The 16584-nt window shown below is 48.2% G+C and overlaps 1 protein-coding gene across 1 annotated transcript in view; it reads left to right on the top strand.

The window, feature by feature from the left end:
* Positions 1-2066: 2066 nt before the first annotated feature.
* EXOC4 (exocyst complex component 4) overlaps positions 2067-16584 on the top strand; it is a 351428-nt gene continuing 336910 nt past the window's right edge. Inside the window, exon 1 of the mRNA XM_066550131.1 lies at positions 2067-2163. Within this exon, the coding sequence (XP_066406228.1) occupies positions 2078-2163 (86 nt within the window). The 5' untranslated portion in view covers positions 2067-2077. The remainder of the gene's footprint in view (positions 2164-16584) is intronic.

A 16584-nucleotide genomic window follows, 5' to 3' on the forward strand; every position in this document is an offset into this window, starting at 1 on the left:
GATTTCTCCCCTTTCATTTAAAGAAAACATAAATTCCCACCTGCGGCTTTGCTTGGGTGAGGAGTGAAGGGAAAGGGCTGCTCAATGAAAGCAGGCAGTGGTTTAGCAATTAGAGCCCAGGATTGAAAGGCAGCCGGGTCACAGTTCTGAGGCAGATTTGCTGCTGTTTGTCCTGATGAAGTTCCTCCTAAATGAGGTGATTATTGCAGCTGTCAGGGATGAAAAGGTGGGACCCATCGATTTCACCCCCTCTGCAGGCTCCAGGCCCTGCTGGTCCAGAGCAGTCAATGGGAATTGCCAATTAACAAAAACAATATTGGCAAGTCGGCAGTTTGAGGAAAAACTCCCTCCAGCCAGTGCACAAATCTCTTGCCATTCAAATCACCGTCCTTGGGCAAAGGCATTGGCAAACCTGCTCAGAAAAACAGAAAATGAGATTTTTATTTTGGCATCGCTGCATAGGAAATTGTGGGGCTGAGAGCTCGTCTGCACAGGGGAAATGTGGCAAAACAGCTACACAGGAACACACTGAAGTGCACACCCTGCCTGGAGATAAAAATCACTTTACTTTGGAGTAATTCTTCTGTTCTGAAAACACATTGCTTATTCAGGAATAAAGTATCTTTTATTTCAGAATTAAAGTGCCCGTGCTCTTACTCTGCCCTTCTGCTAATGATCACAGATACAGCTGTTGATTGTAATAAATAGAGGCTCTTCCTCAACAGCTACTGTGGAATTCTTCCCCTTGTAAGTAAGGAATTATCATGCTTCTAATTACCTCGTGTTTCAAATACAGCTCGTATAAATGAGTGCTCTTGACTCACCTACAGATTTCAGCAATTTCCATGCAATTAAATCGTTAAGGTGCAGCTTTGGGCAGTAAAACCACTTCTGGAAGAGCAGCGTGTTTGACATGATGGAATGAACCTGGGTTAGAAAACACCCAGCAGCTCCAAGTGATGCAAATGATGGTTGTTCCTGCCTTTCCTAAGGAATTCCGCCTCTGCAACAACAATCCTGGGGTTTGTACAGTGTTTTTTAACACAAGGATGTGACTGGGAAAGTGTCCTAGAAATGGGGAAAGTGAGGCAGCTCTTGGGAGAGGTTTGTTTGATGTTTGGTGAAAAACAAGCTTTGGATTTCCAGCCCTGGACAGGGTCACATGCACCTTTCCTTTTCCCAAAGGTGATCCTGTGGCAAGGGATGGAGCGTGTCCATGGTAAAGCAAGGACTGTGGGCAAGGAGGTTGCTGTTCAGTATCATGGAATGCCAGCATTGTAGGATCACAGAATATCCAGTGTTGGAAGAGACTCACACAGCAAGGGTTGGGTGTCGCAGCATTTTTGAGGTTGTGAACAGATTCCAATCCATCACCTCCATCTGCTCCAAAACCACAATTCCTGTGCCAAACACTCCAGTTTGCTTCCAGAGCTCACTTCAAGGACCACCTGTGCTGGCTCATTTTTGGTCACCTCACTGCCTTCCCATGGAAAACTGGGGGAAATTATTCTTAATAATATTATAGCTTAAGGACATTAAATTCAAGGAAGTGTCAGCAACTCTTGTGGGTGTATTTGTGATCAGACTCGTTCAGGCTATGACACAGTGTGAGTATTTAGCATTACTAATTCATAGAACACGTTAATTTAAATACTTCACGCACTTTACCCACTTTTAACTCTAAACATTTAAATCCCTCAATGTTCAACCAACCCTGCTCTGTGAAGGCTCTGAGAGGATGATTTGGTGCCGTATTACCCCCACCCCGTTTCCTGCCTCTCCCAGAGTGAATGACGGCTTTTGGGCACAGGTGTCTTTGCAGGTGTATCTTGTCAGATTGATCATTTTTTAACCTTTTACTCATTTTTAACCACCTGTCGAAGGTTTGCGTGGGAATCTGTTTCGCCGCCGCCACAAAAACTACAACTCCCAGAAGACCCCGCGGCGGAGCACCCCGCCTTGATGTCGCGTGCCCCGCCCTCCTCGCTTTCTATTGGGTGGCAGCCCACTCTCCTCGCTTATGATTGGCTGCGGCGTGCTAGCACGTGTGTCTGCGCCGTGTTTGAGGGGGTGCAAGATGGCGGCGGGCGACGCGGTTGGGAGGTACCGCAGCACTGTGGGCAGGAGCAAGGACCCCTCGGGGCTGCTCATCTCGGTTATCAGGTAGGGGCGGCCTCGCTCTGCATCCTCCAGGCCTCTGAGGGTGCCCCAGGGCCGGGTGCGGGCTCTGCTGCGCTGGGGAGGCCTGCCCGCCTCGGGCTTCCGGGATGTGGGGTCTGTCCTGGGAATGGGGTGAACCCAGGCTTGGGACCCTGCTGGCTCTGGAGCGCTGGGGAGGCTGCAGGGCTGGAGGAAGCCTTGTCCTGAGGGCTGTCCCGCTGTCCTGCCGCCCTGCCCGGCGCTCTTCTTCCTGTTTTGCTTCATGCTGGGGTCAGAGGGATCTGGACAGGCTGATGGAGAGGCTGAGACCAGCGGGGTGAGGTTCAGCCAAGCCAAGTGCCTGGTGCTGTGTTTTGACCACAGGAACCCCCGGCACTGCTCCAGCTTGGGGCAGAGGGGCTGGGGGTTTGTGCAGCAGGACAGGACCTGGGGATGCTGCCTGACAGCGGCTGAACACGAGCCCAGGTGGGCAAGAAGGACAGTGGCACTTGGTCTGTGTCAGAGTTTGTGTGACCACAGGAGCGGGGAAGTTATTTTCACCTGTTCTGTGCATTGCTGAGGTCCCACCTCGGCTGCTGTGTCCCCTTCTGGGCTCCTTGACTTAGATGATATTGAGGGGCTGGAGAGCGTCCAGGGGATGGAGCTGGGCAGGGTCTGGAGCCCCAGGAGGGGCTGAGGGAGCTGGGAAGAGTCTGGAGCCCCAGGAGGGGCTGAGGGAGCTGGGAAGGGTCTGGAGCCCCAGGTGAGGCTGAGGGAGCTGGGAAGGGTCTGGAGCGCCAGGAGGGGCTGAGGGAGCTGGGAAGGGTCTGGAGAACCAGGAGGGGCTGAGGGAGCTGGGAAGGGTCTGGAGCCCCAGGAGGGGCTGAGGGAGCTGGGCAGGGGCTGAGCCTGGAGCAAAGGAGGCTCAGGGGGCCCTTGTGGCTCTGCACAAGTCCCTGCCAGGAGGGGACAGCCTGGGGGGTCGGGCTGTGCTCCAGGGAACAGGGACAGGAGGAGAGGGAACGGCCTCAGAGTGGATTTTAGGAGAAATTTCTACACAAGAATGGTCTTCAAACACTGTAGGGACTCCGTCACTCCAGGAGCAGTGGTGGACCCCCACCCCTTGGAGGTCTTGAAGAAATGCTGGACTTGACACTCAGTGCTCTGGTGAGGTTCTGTCACAGGTTGGACTCAATGGTCTTGGAGATCTTTTTCAAACTCACTGATGGCTTAATGCCATTTGTGAAGGCCAAGGCACTGTCATGTTATTGCTGTGGGGTCCATAAGTGACCCCCACCTTCAAACTGAGTAAAATTCATCTGGCTGGAAATCTGGAGGACCAGCAAGTCCAGTGGGGGGACTCCATCCTGTGTGGGACTGCCAGAGTGGGCCAAGTGCTGCTGCTTCCATGTCCGTCTTGTGGGCATTGAAAATAAAGTTGTGTCCAGTCCTGTTTAGCCACTGATTTTTGTCTGCTCACATTCCTGAACTTGGTTCTGCTGGAGGATGGTTCTGTGATAGACCTGGAAGTGAATTCACTGTTTCCCCCCCAGTACTTTCTGTAACTGCTTGTAAATATCTTCTGTGCTGCTTAAACCCAGAGGATTGGCAGCTGATTGCCCACACTGAAGCTTTTTGAATGTTCTCACATGTTTTGAATGTTCTCACACAGTGGGTGTGGGCAGCTGCAGTCACACCAGCAGGATGCTGGCAGTTGTAATGAGCTCCCAAACTTTGGCTCCTACTCCAATGTCTCGGAGAGAAGCTGTATTCATTTTGTTACTTTGGAGAAGTTAGTGTTGCACTAGTTCTGTATCTAGGAAAAGTTATGATTTAAATATCCTCTGTAAATTATAATGTTTAGGACAAAATTAAATTATTTTTTCATCACTCTGGCCTTTGAAATCTTGCAGAACTTGAAGGAGATGTTGGTTCTATTAAAAAAAAACAAACAGCTGGTGCCACTGTCTGTGGAAGAATAATAAACATGCACTGGTTGTGCAGCATTTCTTGTTGTAATCATCTTTTTTCCCTGTTTCCTGTAATTTCCAAGAGTATTTTAAGGTCTTCCTTTTGTACCTGTATTTTAATAAATCCGGGCTTATTAAATTTATTTAAAACCAGAAGAGTGAGCTCACAGTGCACTGTTCTTCAAATAAAAGAAATGTTTGTCTTGCAATCTTTGGCTTCCAGGCACTGATACCTTGGCTAGTTTAGGACCAGTTTTTAGACACAACATTGAGTTATTGACTTGATGAAATTAAAATTATTCAGTAGAACAGCCTGATAACTAAACTTCCAGAATTTAATTAGAACTTGGGTTGGATGTAGAGATTCTCTGCAGAGCTTGACGTGGCAGGTTGAGGCAGACCATGAAAACCTGAGGGTAGAACTGATTGCAGAGGAAGGAAAAAGTGTTGTGGTAATAATATTGATGTTTCTTAGGCTTAACCAAGTGCAGAAAGCAAATGGTGTGAAAAGGAATTTAAATCACTTTTCTCCAGACGTCGTTTTTGTGTAGGAGCTCAGGTGAGGATGCACTTGCCAAGCAACAGGTGAATTTTTTAGTGGCTTGCATGGTCATAAAATACCACTGCAGACAAATCTAAGCCTGTGTGGCTTAGATGTAATTTTACTCAGCTTCAGAAAAATATTACAAATCTTAAAAGCGAGCTGTTGGTTTGAAATGTGGCTGAGTTTCCTTTTGTTGATGGCTTTATTTCCAGAACATTTATGCATAATAGAGGCTTCTGCCAATCCTTGTGGTTTTACTCTTGCATGTCCCTGTTTATGTAGGCTGTTTATTTCTCCCTTGTTGCTGTGTGAAAGGTCCATAAAGGGAGCAGTGGATGAAAAACAGCAAAACTTTGACTGCGTTTTTCTGCTGTAAACAAACAAAACCAGAGGAGCTTCTTTAAGTATTGATGTTTTACTTGGTTATAGCAAAGACAGAGATGTTTTCCAAAAAATAAACATTGTTTAGGTCTGCAAAATCTCTTCATATTGTCTGTGAAACGCTTTGAAGGGTGAAGCTGAAAGGCTTTCTGTAAACAGAAATTATTCTGTTAATGAAGGGATAATTTCTGATATTTACTTGAGCTCAGCAGCTCTTACTCACAAGAGACTGAATAATTCCCTTTTCTGTGATCCCAGATTTAGGGATTCTTGTAGTTCTGTGACTGGACTTGCCAGGAGAAAGTGCCTCACTTCCAGGGAGAATGTTCGGGGTGAGATCCATGACCACGTTTAACTTGCATAGCAGCACTAAAATCCAGTCAGAAATGGAATTTTATGGGCTCTGGTTTTGGAATTTTAAGTTATCCCTGCTCTCTGTGGTGCTGCTTTTCAGCAGCTCTGAATACAGAAAGCTCTGAGATGAAGGAAAACCCAACAGGAAAGAGAGTCCCACCTGTGATTCCTTTCTGTCCCTCTGAAGTGTCACTTTTTCCTGTTGTGTCAGGGAACACATTTGCTCTTTGTGAGTTGTTTCCTGTAGGAGGATTCCTGCACTCATGGAATTCACCTTGGTTTTCTGGTTGTTGCCAAGAACAGAGACTAAAGGCAGCCACAAGGATGGAGTAATTTGGAACTGTCAGGAGTGTGCAGCTGTCCCAGGACAGGACTGATCAATGCCATAATGAGAGCCAGAAGCTCCCAGGGAACTCCCAGATTTAGGAAGGTGTAGTTCCACCCCCAGCAGTGCTGGGGTCACACTGAGTTCTTGGCCAGTTCCCCTCTTGTTTCTCCCAAAAGAGAAATAAAGGGATTGTCCACAACAACAAATCTTTAGGAAATAAAGAGTGTCTGGGAAGCTTGATGAGTGTTTGCAAAGTCTGCCCTTAAATTCCCACTTTGGCTGCAGCTCCAGGGACCTTTCCTTCTTTTCCCTGTGCCTTTACAGCTATTGGAAGTAGCTTCAATTTGTTCTTGTCCTCAGAGTGCTGAGAAGAAATGAGCATTATTTGCTACAAGTAAACAGTTTCTGGGATTGTGACTTCCAGAGTGGATATTGGATATCAGGGCCTTACAGCTTCTATCCCTGTGCTGCTGCACTCTGCTCATTCCTCAGCACACCCACCTCCAAAACCTGCTCATTCCTTCGTGGATGAGAAAAATCCTCAATTTCCTTCAATAAAAGGTACTTTGTAAGGTCAAGATGCTGTCACAGAGATTCCCTGCTGATCCCAGGGGCTTTGGCAATGGCTTTTTAAAAACAATGCAGATAATGGAGCAAATTTGGGTCTCCTGCTGGAGGACAACTCAGGCAATATTTTCTTTTATCACTCAGAGGACAAACACGTGTTTGTATATTGATTTTTCTTAACCTTTTGTTTTGTTGGTAGCTGGTTGAAGCAGCTTTTGTGTTCTGAAAGAAGCAACCTGGCATTTAGCAAATGCTTTTTTTTTTTTTTAAGACAGAGAGATCTTGTCAGATTCTTAATTGGTGAATGTGTCTGCTTTTTATTTATTGTTGAGTGGTTTTCTTCCCAATTAAAGGTTGCTATTTTTTAAAACTGGCCTTTAATAGCTTCTTTAATTGGGGGAAAACAAACTTTACAGTGACTCCATAAGACCTCAGTGAAATTTTTGTGCTGAGCTTTCACAGAAGCAGATGCACCCAACAGATCTCTGCAGAGGTTGAAATTGCAGGCAAAAAACCTTGACCATGCTTTATTTTTCACAAGTGGGATTCTTTTTCTTTAGTGCTTGTGGCCATTATTTTTATTATAAGTGAACTTGCTGAATGGATTTTTGCTAATGACCTGGCATTTGGTCTTTTCTGTGTCTAAAACAGTAGAGCTGAGTTGCCAGTTTGTGATGGAGAGTGAGGAACAGGGACATGGAGCTTTTGCATTTGAGAAATAGCTGCTACAAGGAATAAACTCGAGTTATTCTGCTCTGTAATGGTCTCTTAAAACCACTTTTATTGCAAATGGTGTTTTCCAGTGTTATAAAGGTAGCAGTTCTTGTATGAGAAAAATACTTCAGAAATTCCCTGAAAATAAATTGTATATGGCAGAGTGTGGTTGTAAACTATAAACTTCCTTGAAATGATCTCCAGGCACTTATGTAAAATGTTCAGGTATTTTGCAAGTGTTGGGCTGTAGATTGATACAGACCCTTGGTTGCATTTAAAAATGAGTAAATGTGAATACACAACCACATAGAAAAGGACAGGAGGTGTGACTGTGGCAAGTTAAAAGCTCCAAGTACTTTATTTTTCAGCTCTTATTTTAGCTTTAGCCAGTGCAGAGCTGGAACCCACCCTGGCAAAACTAGGAAGTGCAAATACTGGGTTTTGTTAGGAAATGATTGTGCTTTTAACTCTTTCAGAGGTGTTGCCTTTAACAGCTCTTGGTTGTGGTGCAGGTTTGAAACCTTCAGGTGGATGATGAAATTCCCCCAGCCTCCTGCTGCAGGTGTGATCCCAAGGATGGGTTCATGGTGCAGCGTGGGGAGTGGCTCCCAAAATACTCTTTATGCTTCAGTTATCCAGGGGACAGGTCTGAGCAGCACTGTCCAGCCTCTGCTCTTGCAGATCTGGAAATGATGATCCTCAAGGCTTTGCCTTTCTCCTGGGAATGTGGTAATACATGGAATGGCTGATTTAATTTTTGGATCTAAAATTAATTGCCAAAAGAAGAGCTGGTCCCTGTGGTGTCCTGGACAGGGTCTCACCCAGTGGAGTGGCAGCTGAGTCCCTCTGTTTGTGCCTGGAGGTGTAAGTGGCATCTCCTGGGGCTGTCTGCAGCCTCCATCCCTGTTCCTACCTGGAAATGTGCAGCTGCTTGGTGTCCCTGGGCTTTTCCTGTGTGGGGGATTGAATCTCTTCCTGTGCTGCTGTTGGAGCCATCTGAAGGAGGGGAATTCTGTTGAAGCCACTGCAGTCCAGTCTTTGTTTCAGAAACCAGCTGATCACTCACTCCCCTGGCATTGTTTGCATTGGGGTGAGGAAATTTGATTAAAGGTTGATTAATTTAGCAAAATAAAGAATTCCCTGCTAGTGTTTATTTAGATGGCTGGAGGCTGCTCAGCCTTTTTGCTGCATTTCTCCTGTACCCATCTGCAAGTCCTCAATGATAAAAAGATCACCAGTTTCTGTTGAAAATGCTCTAACCAACTGTGTAAACAGCATGAAAGATTAATGGAATGTAAGTAGAGGAGGAAAATGTTTTAAAATGCTCTGTTTGCTCTGGGTGCTTAACAGGATTGTGAACAGACTTGGTGCTGCTGTTCTTGTAGTGAGTTATTTCTTTGCTCAAGGGAGAGGGAGTTCCCTGCAGGCTGTTCCCCTTGGTGAGGGTGGAAGGTGCTGGCCTCAGGATTTCACTTCTTTTTAGATTTATTATTTATAATTGTTCAATCAGTTTTTAGAATACATTCCCCATGCCCATTGACTTGGACTCTACAATTTTTGATTACCTGCTTTCCAGCACCTCATGGTCTCTGAGAAGAAATATCTTTCCTGAATGCTTTAATTCATTTCCACAAATCCAGAATTTCACAGGAACAATCCATTAACCTATGAAAATAATGAGAAAACATTCAATATGTTGCTGCCAAGTTAAATTGTTAAATACCTTTTGGAGTCTTATTTTTTTTCCTTCTGTCTGGCTTTGTTTTATAAGGACCCAACTTTTACAGTGGTTTCCATGAGCCTCTGGAGAGGTTTCAAAACATGAATTATCAGATTATACACTTTGAGGTTAAATAGTGCTGGAAGCTGTAGATCACCCCATTTGGGACTTGTCTTTAAGACAACAGTTTTCAATTATAAAACTGAAATCAGTCCATTTAGTTTAATGAACCTGTGGAAATTTGTAGCTCAGTGGAGACACAGTGGGTTGAAGTAGAGTTGTTCTTGTCCCAGGGAGCTTTATAAAACAATTTCGATGTGATCTCTTGAAATGGAGCTGCTTGTGATGTCTTGTGGGGTGTAAGGGCAGTCAGGAGGAAGAATTTGTGCTGAACTGCTCTGGACAGGCTCTTTTTTTTACACCCATAAAAAGAAGGTTGGAAGCAGGGGGAAGTTTGAATAAACCCCTGAATTTCAGAAAGGAGCAGATCTTATTGTTTCCTCACTTATGCATTTTATTCTGATTAACACAGGGCCTTAAATAGTGACAAGGTAAACATGTTCAAAATGTTTCTTTGATCTCAGGTGTTGCTTGACATTTTCACGGCAAGGCCCAGTCCTTGAAATGCTCAGTGTCAAAGCCACTGTGTGATGTTGTGTTTCCAGCTTTGAGGGGGAAGGCAGTAACAAATGAGTGCATTTGTCACGGGTTATTGCTTGCAGAGCACTTAAACGCATCTTCCACACCTCTGGGAAGTCAACGCTCGATCCTCCCAACAACTTGCACTTCAAACTCCCTCACTGCAGCAATTCCTGGGATCATTTTCAGCTTGACAGTGCCTGAGGAGCTCTGGCTCGCGGCAGCGTGTGCTGGGCAGTGAATGTGGGAGATGATGCCTCTCATCTTGGGTACCTTGTTCCTCCCCTCACACGCTGACCTCTCCTCTCTTCTTGGGTACCTTGTTCCTCCCCTCACACACTGACCTCTCCTCTCATCTCGGGTACCTTGTTCCTCCCCTCACACACTGACCTCTCCTCTCTTCTTGGGTACCTTGTTCCTCCCCTCACACGCTGACCTCTCCTCTCGTCTCGGGTGCCTTGTTCCTCCCCTCACACGCTGACCTCCCTTCTCGGTTATTTTGTTCCTCCCTACACACACTGATCTCCCTTTTTGGGTACCTTGTTCCTCACACACTGACCTCCCTTCTTGGGTACCTTGTTTCTTACACGCTGACATCTCCTTCTCTTCTTGGGTATTTTGTTCCCCCCCTCACACGCTGACCTGTCCTCCATTCTCGAGTATCTTGTTGCCCTTGCACGCTGACCTCTCCTCCCTTCTCAGTGTTTTGTTCCCCTCCTCACACGCTGACCTCTGCTTCTTTCTGGGGTACCTTGTTCTCCTCCCTTCTCAGGTACCTTGTTCTTCTCCCTCATATGCTGACCTCTCCTCTTTTCATCGGTATTTTGTTCCTCGCACGCTGATCTCTCCTCCCTTCTCAGGTGCTTTGTTCCCCCCCTCACAGGCTGACCTCTCCTCCCTTCTCAGCTACCTTGTTCCCCCCATACTCGCTGATCTCTCCTCCCTTCTCGGGTATTTTGTTGCTCACACACTGACCTTCCTTCTCAGTTACCTTGTTCCTCCCCTTACAGGCTGACCTCTCCTTTCTCAGGTACCTTGTTCCTCCCCTCACACTATGACCTCCCCTCTCATCTCAGGTACCTTGTTCCCCCCTCCCACGCTGACCTCCATTCTCGGGTATTTTGTTCCTCACACACTGACCTCTCCTTCCTTCTTGGGTATTTATTCCTCACAGGCTGACCTCTCCTCCCTTCTTGGTTATTTTGTTCCCCTCCCTCACAGGCTGACCTCTCCTCCTTTCTCAGGTACCTTGTTCCTCCCCTCACATCCTGACCTCTCCTCTCTCCTCAGGTGTTTTGTTCCCCCCTCACAGGCTGACTTCTCCTTCCTTCTCAGGTGTTTTATTCCTCTCCCTCACACGCTGGCCTCTCCTCCCTTCTCGGATACCTTGTTCCCCCCTCACACGCTGACCTCTCCTCCCTTCTCGGGTACCTTGTTCCCCTCCTCACACGCTGACCTCTCCTCCCTTCTCGGGTACCTTGTTCCCCTCACACACTGACCTCTCTTCCCTTCTCGGGTACCTTGTTCCCCCCTCACACGCTGACCTCTCCTCCCTTCTCGGGTACCTTGTTCCCCTCCTCACACGCTGACCTCTCCTCCCTTCTCGGGTACCTTGTTCCCCTCACACACTGACCTCTCTTCCCTTCTCGGGTACCTTGTTCCCCTCCTCACACGCTGACCTCTCCTCCCTTTTCGGGTACCTTGTTCCCGCCGCCCCTCACACGCTGACCTCTCCTCCCTTTTCGGGTACCTTGTTCCCGCCGCCCCTCACACGCTGACCTCTCCTCTCTTCTCGGGTACCTTGTTCCCGCCGCCCCTCACACGCTGACCTCTCCTCCCTTCCCCGCCGCCGTTCCCCGGCTCTCGGCGTTCCCGCCTGGCGGAACCCTCGGGCTCGGTGCTGCTCTCTCCCGTGGCTGTGCTCGGCCTCGGCTGTCGGAGCACCACAAATGCTCCAGCGATCACAAGGGCTCGAACCCAAATGAAAAAGCAAATGCTGGAATTGCTGTGTGGCCATGGCCATGAGCAATGGGAGTAACTGCATTCTGTTAGGTTTCTTTTTACTCTGCTTTTTTTTTCCTCCTACTTTTTAATACTGAAGTTTCCTTGGCACATTGCAGCTGTTTCCCGCAGAGAGGAGACTGAGCTTTCTAGACATCCACAATGCTCTGCTGAAATTATTATTTGTTGCTTCTAGCAACTGCTTCCTTTGTTTAACTCCACAAATCCTTTGTTGTTCACAATTGTCTTTTGGCTAAGGCTGTACTTTTCTGTACCTTGTTGTACTCTGGTTTGTATTTCAGGTCTTTTGGTGTGGTGTAACATGGAGAATAACAAGACAAAATAATCCCCTTAATTTTGTTTCCTGAGGGGTGATTTTGATAGTTTTAATGCTGTACTGTATATTCTATTATATGGACTGGTGTGTGTATGATATTTATGTTATACATATAACATGAATCCCCCTGTGCTGGGCACTGCTGAGGTCCCATCTCAAATCCTGAGGGCAATTTTGAGCCCTTTGTGATAAGAAGGGCATTGAGGGGCTGGAGCAGATCCAGAATGGAGCTGGGAAGGGTCTGGAGAGCCAGGAGGGGCTGAGGGAGCTGGGCAGGGTCTGGAGAGCCAGGAGGGGCTGAGGGAGCTGGGAAGGGTCTGGAGAGCCAGGAGGGGCTGAGGGAGCTGGGAAGGGTCTGGAGAACCAGGAGGGGCTGAGGGAGCTGGGAAGGGTCTGGAGAACCAGGAGGGGCTGAGGGAGCTGGGAAGGGTCTGGAGAACCAGGAGAGGCTGAGGGAGCTGGGAAGGGTCTGGAGGGGCTGAGGGAGCTGGGAAGGGTCTGGAGAGCCAGGAGGGGCTGAGGGAGCTGGGCAGGGGCTGAGCCTGGAGCAAAGGAGGCTCAGGGGGCCCTTGTGGCTCTGCACAAGTCCCTGCCAGGAGGGCACAGCCGGGAACAGGGACAGGAGCAGAGGGAACGGCCTCAAGCTGGGCCAGGGCAGGTTTAGATTTTGATAACAGGAATAATTCCTTCTGTGAAGGGCTGTCCAGGAGGACATTAAATCCCTCCATTCCTGGAGGGCTTAAATAGCCCTGTGGATGTGGCACTTGGGGATGTGGGTCCATGGTGGCCTTGGCAGTGCTGGAGAAACAGTTTGACTTGATGAATTTATGGATCTTTTCCAGCCTTAATGTGATAAATTGTGAAACATATTCAGCAGAGTTTTACAATACTTTTGTGTGGTACCTCCCCAGCATTCATTTCCTGCAGATTTCTGAGTGAGCAGTAAAAGAATTATCCTTTAACTCTCACCCAAACCATAAAACAGTGAAAATCTCACCCAATTTCTTTGGGAGGAACAGATCTTGTGTATCCCAGAAATTCTGGATTTTGCCCAGGGCTGCTGCTGTTAAACAGATTTTTGGTGTTTTTGCTGGAGGAACAGGTCAGTACATCAGTGAGTCCTGCCTTGGCCACACATGAAAGCAGCTGGAGCTTTGAGCAGGACAAGCTTTCAGCCATGCTGCTTTGAGCAGTTGGTACCACAAACTGTGTGTTTGGAGCTTCAAAGGTGTTTTAAAGTGAGGAACTGGGAGCCTCAACAAGGTGTGTGATACAGCACAGAGCACCTGGAACAGGTGGTGGCAAGTTTACTGTGGATTCCTGTGAAAATTGGAGCTTTGTTTGATTCCCCCCCACTGATTCAGCACTCAGTTCAATTGCACTTCACTAAAATGTTCTTTTCCCTGATCAGATGAGAACTATTTAAATTTGATCCCCTTGCCTTTTTTTTTTTTTGGTGGTGTTTCCCACTGTCTTTAATGAGTATTTTCATTTCAATGAGCGAGTGTGAGTGAAGAAAAGTGAATTGCACGCTCAAAGAAACCTGATCCAGAAGGAAAAGAGGATTATTCCTGGATTTCCAAGCTGCACCTGTGCATCCTGTAATACTCTTTTCTGCCTTTAACCACAAATATTTACATAAGTCTGCTCAGATGTTGGGGAGCAGAAGAAAAAAGGCTTTTATAGGGACACAAAGACACTGAACACCCACAGTTGTGGACAAAACCAGCAGGGTCTTCAACCCTCTTTTCCTGTAAGAATTATCTGGTCCTAACTGAGCATTAATTTCCTAAACCTTGTATTTGCATTATCTGTTCCTTCAATTTTGCTTCATAAAAAAGAATCTGCAGAAGCATAATGCCCACATACTGTTACTGCAATGTTCTTCCTGTGAAACAAATTTTCTAGTCAGGAAATGGATAATTAAGCCTCAGTTTGCCATCCATAGCTTAGCAGTAATCACACTTAACAGGGCTGGCCCTAGGGCAGGTAAAATAGGCAGGCACTTATCCACCCAGCCTGGCTGGAGGCATCAGGAAAAGCAAATTTACAGAAATGAAACATTTATTATTCATTAATGTTAACAGTTTTCTCTTAAAAATTGACATAATCTAATTTTCTTGGTGTTTGATTGGGCAGGTAGGAAGCTGACAGCGGGCTGGCAAAAGGAATTGCTCATCTGCACTAGAAAACAGAGAAAAAATATAATATAAACTGTGTGGGGAAAATGAGTCCTCAGTGTAAAGAGAAAGTCTTGCTGAATCTCAAATCTGATTGCTGTTCAAAGTGTAATTGTGAAGTTGATACCTGTAAATGGATCATCTTAAAGGTTGTAGCTGAATTTTTTGCCACAGTGCAAAATACAAGGGGGTGGGGGGCAGCAAATGCAGGATTTGGTGGCAAAAAATACTCCTGTGAAGGGAATGAAGTGACAGGGGATGAGATGCAGTAGGGGGGGTGTGGATGGCACTGCAAATTCAGGTTCACAACACTGAGTTGTGCATGCTCCAAAGGTATTCAGCACCTTCCAAACCTAAATGGAGATGGATTGTGGGCATTTGGAGCTTGAAAATTCATGGATTTGTCTCTACCTGAGCTATTTTTGTTGTTGACCCTTGTAGAATAAAAGAGAGGGGAAAATGGGACAAAGGAGAATGGCTTTAAGGTGGAGGAGGTTGGATTTAGATGAGGTTTAAAGAAGAAATTCTTGGCTGGGAGGGTGGGGAGGGGATGGGCTGGAATTGCCAGAGCAGCTGGGGCTGCCCCTGCATCCCTGCAATGTCCAGGGCCAGGCTGGACACTGGGGCTGGAGCAGCCTGGGACACTGGGAGGTGTCCCTGCCATGGCAGGGGTGGCACTGGATGGGCTTTAAGGTCCCTTCCCACCCAAACCTTCCCCTGGCAATAGAGCTGCTTCAGTCTGAGGTACATCCACAGGGTGCTGTGTGTTAAAACTGAATCTCCCTGATGAAACAGGAAATAGACTTGCAAACAGAGGTGGAGGAGACTCCAGATTTGTTTAGGAACCTGTTTTTTCCACATTTGCTGTGGACATGTATGTGAACAAAACACTCCATCCTCTGGAAGCTTTGTGGTTTGGCAACACCAGCTGAGCTCTCTGGGCCTGTGACTGCCTGTGGGACCTGCCATGGTGCCAGGAAAAGCATTGCACAGAATGACCAGAATCACAGAATTTCACAGAATTCCCAGAATCCCTGGCTTGGGAGAGACCTTCAAGGCCATGGAGTCCAGCCCAGCCCTGGCACCCAGTGCCACATCCAGGCTGTCAAACACACCCAGGGCTGGGGACTGCACCACCTCCCTGGGCAGCCATTGCAGAACTTTATCCCCCTTGCTGGAAAAGCTTTTTCCTGTAGGGGGATGCAGTATGGGTAAATGAAGGTGGTATAGAATGTATTCTTATCCCCTAAAGAGTTGCAGCTGAACCAATTACTAAAGATCAGGAGCAGGCCTGATGTTAACAGGCCACAGCTGTAGCCAATAAGAGCAGTGTTATATAAGAGTGGATTGGTGGGAGCTGGAGTCAGTTGTCTACTGTGAGGAGAGGAAGAATCAGTGCCTAGAGGAGCTGCCTACAAGAACCATCAAGGAGGTACAAAACTCTGGCAATGTGGAACCCTTGCAATGTAAAGACAATAGAGCTCTTGCACTATAATGACAACATTTTCCTGCTCTCCAGCCTGGATTTCCCTTGGCACAGCTGGAGGCTGTGTGCTCTGGCTGTGTCAGTGCTGCTGGAGAAAGAGCCCAAGGGCAGCTGAGCACAGGCACCTTTCAGGAGCTGCAGAGAGCGATGGGGGCAGCCCTGAGTCTCCTTTGCTGCAGGCTGAGCACCCCCAGCTCCCTCAGGGGCTCCTCTCAGGCTTTGTGTTCCCAGCCCCTCTCCAGCCTCGCTGCCCCTCTGGCCCCGCTCAGTGTCCCCAGGCCCTTCCCAGGCTGAGGGGCCAGAGCTGGGCACAGCCCTGGAGCTGAGCCCTCCCCGTGCCCAGGGCAGGGCACAGTGACCTCCCTGCTGTGCTGCCCCTCACTGCTGACACTGCCAGGGCACAGTGACCTCCCTGCTGTGCTGCCCCTCACTGCTGACACTGCCAGGGCACAGTGACCTCCCTGCTGTGCTGCCCCTCACTCCTGACACTGCCAGGGCACAGTGACCTCCCTGCTGTGCTGCCCCTCACTGCTGACACTGCCAGGGCACAGTGACCTCCCTGCTGTGCTGCCCCTCACTCCTGACACTGCCAGGGCACAGTGACCTCCCTGCTGTGCTGCCCCTCACTGCTGACACTGCCAGGGCACAGTGACCTCCCTGCTGTGCTGCCCCTCACTCCTGGCACTGCCAGGGCACAGTGACCTCCCTGCTGTGCTGCCCCTCACTCCTGGCACTGCCAGGGCACAGTGACCTCCCTGCTGTGCTGCCCCTCACTGCTGACACTGCCAGGGCACAGTGACCTCCCTGCTGTGCTGCCCCTCACTCCTGGCACTGCCAGGGCACAGTGACCTCCCTGCTGTGCTGCCCCTCACTCCTGACACTGCCAGGTGCCACTGGCTCCTTGGCCACCAGGGCACACCAGGGCTCCTGTCCTGCTGCCCACCAGGTCCCTTTGTGCCTGGCACTGCCCCAGCCACACCATCCCCAGCCTGTGGCACTGCAGGGGTTGTTGTGGCCAAAGTGCAGCACTGGGCACTTGGACTTACTAAACTTCATACGATTTCCTGTGGTTGTTCCCACTTTGTGCTGAGCTTCTTGGTCTGGTGACTGAGCAGACAAATCTGGTGTGCATTTCATCCACATCAAAGCTCTTTTTGTAGGAGCTTGGTGCAGATAAGCTGCCCACATTTGTGGGAGCAGGAGTGATACACAGAATAAAGATTA

Source organism: Molothrus aeneus, chromosome 5 (genome assembly GCF_037042795.1).
Source record: "Molothrus aeneus isolate 106 chromosome 5, BPBGC_Maene_1.0, whole genome shotgun sequence".
NCBI classification, from domain to species: Eukaryota; Metazoa; Chordata; class Aves; order Passeriformes; family Icteridae; genus Molothrus; species Molothrus aeneus.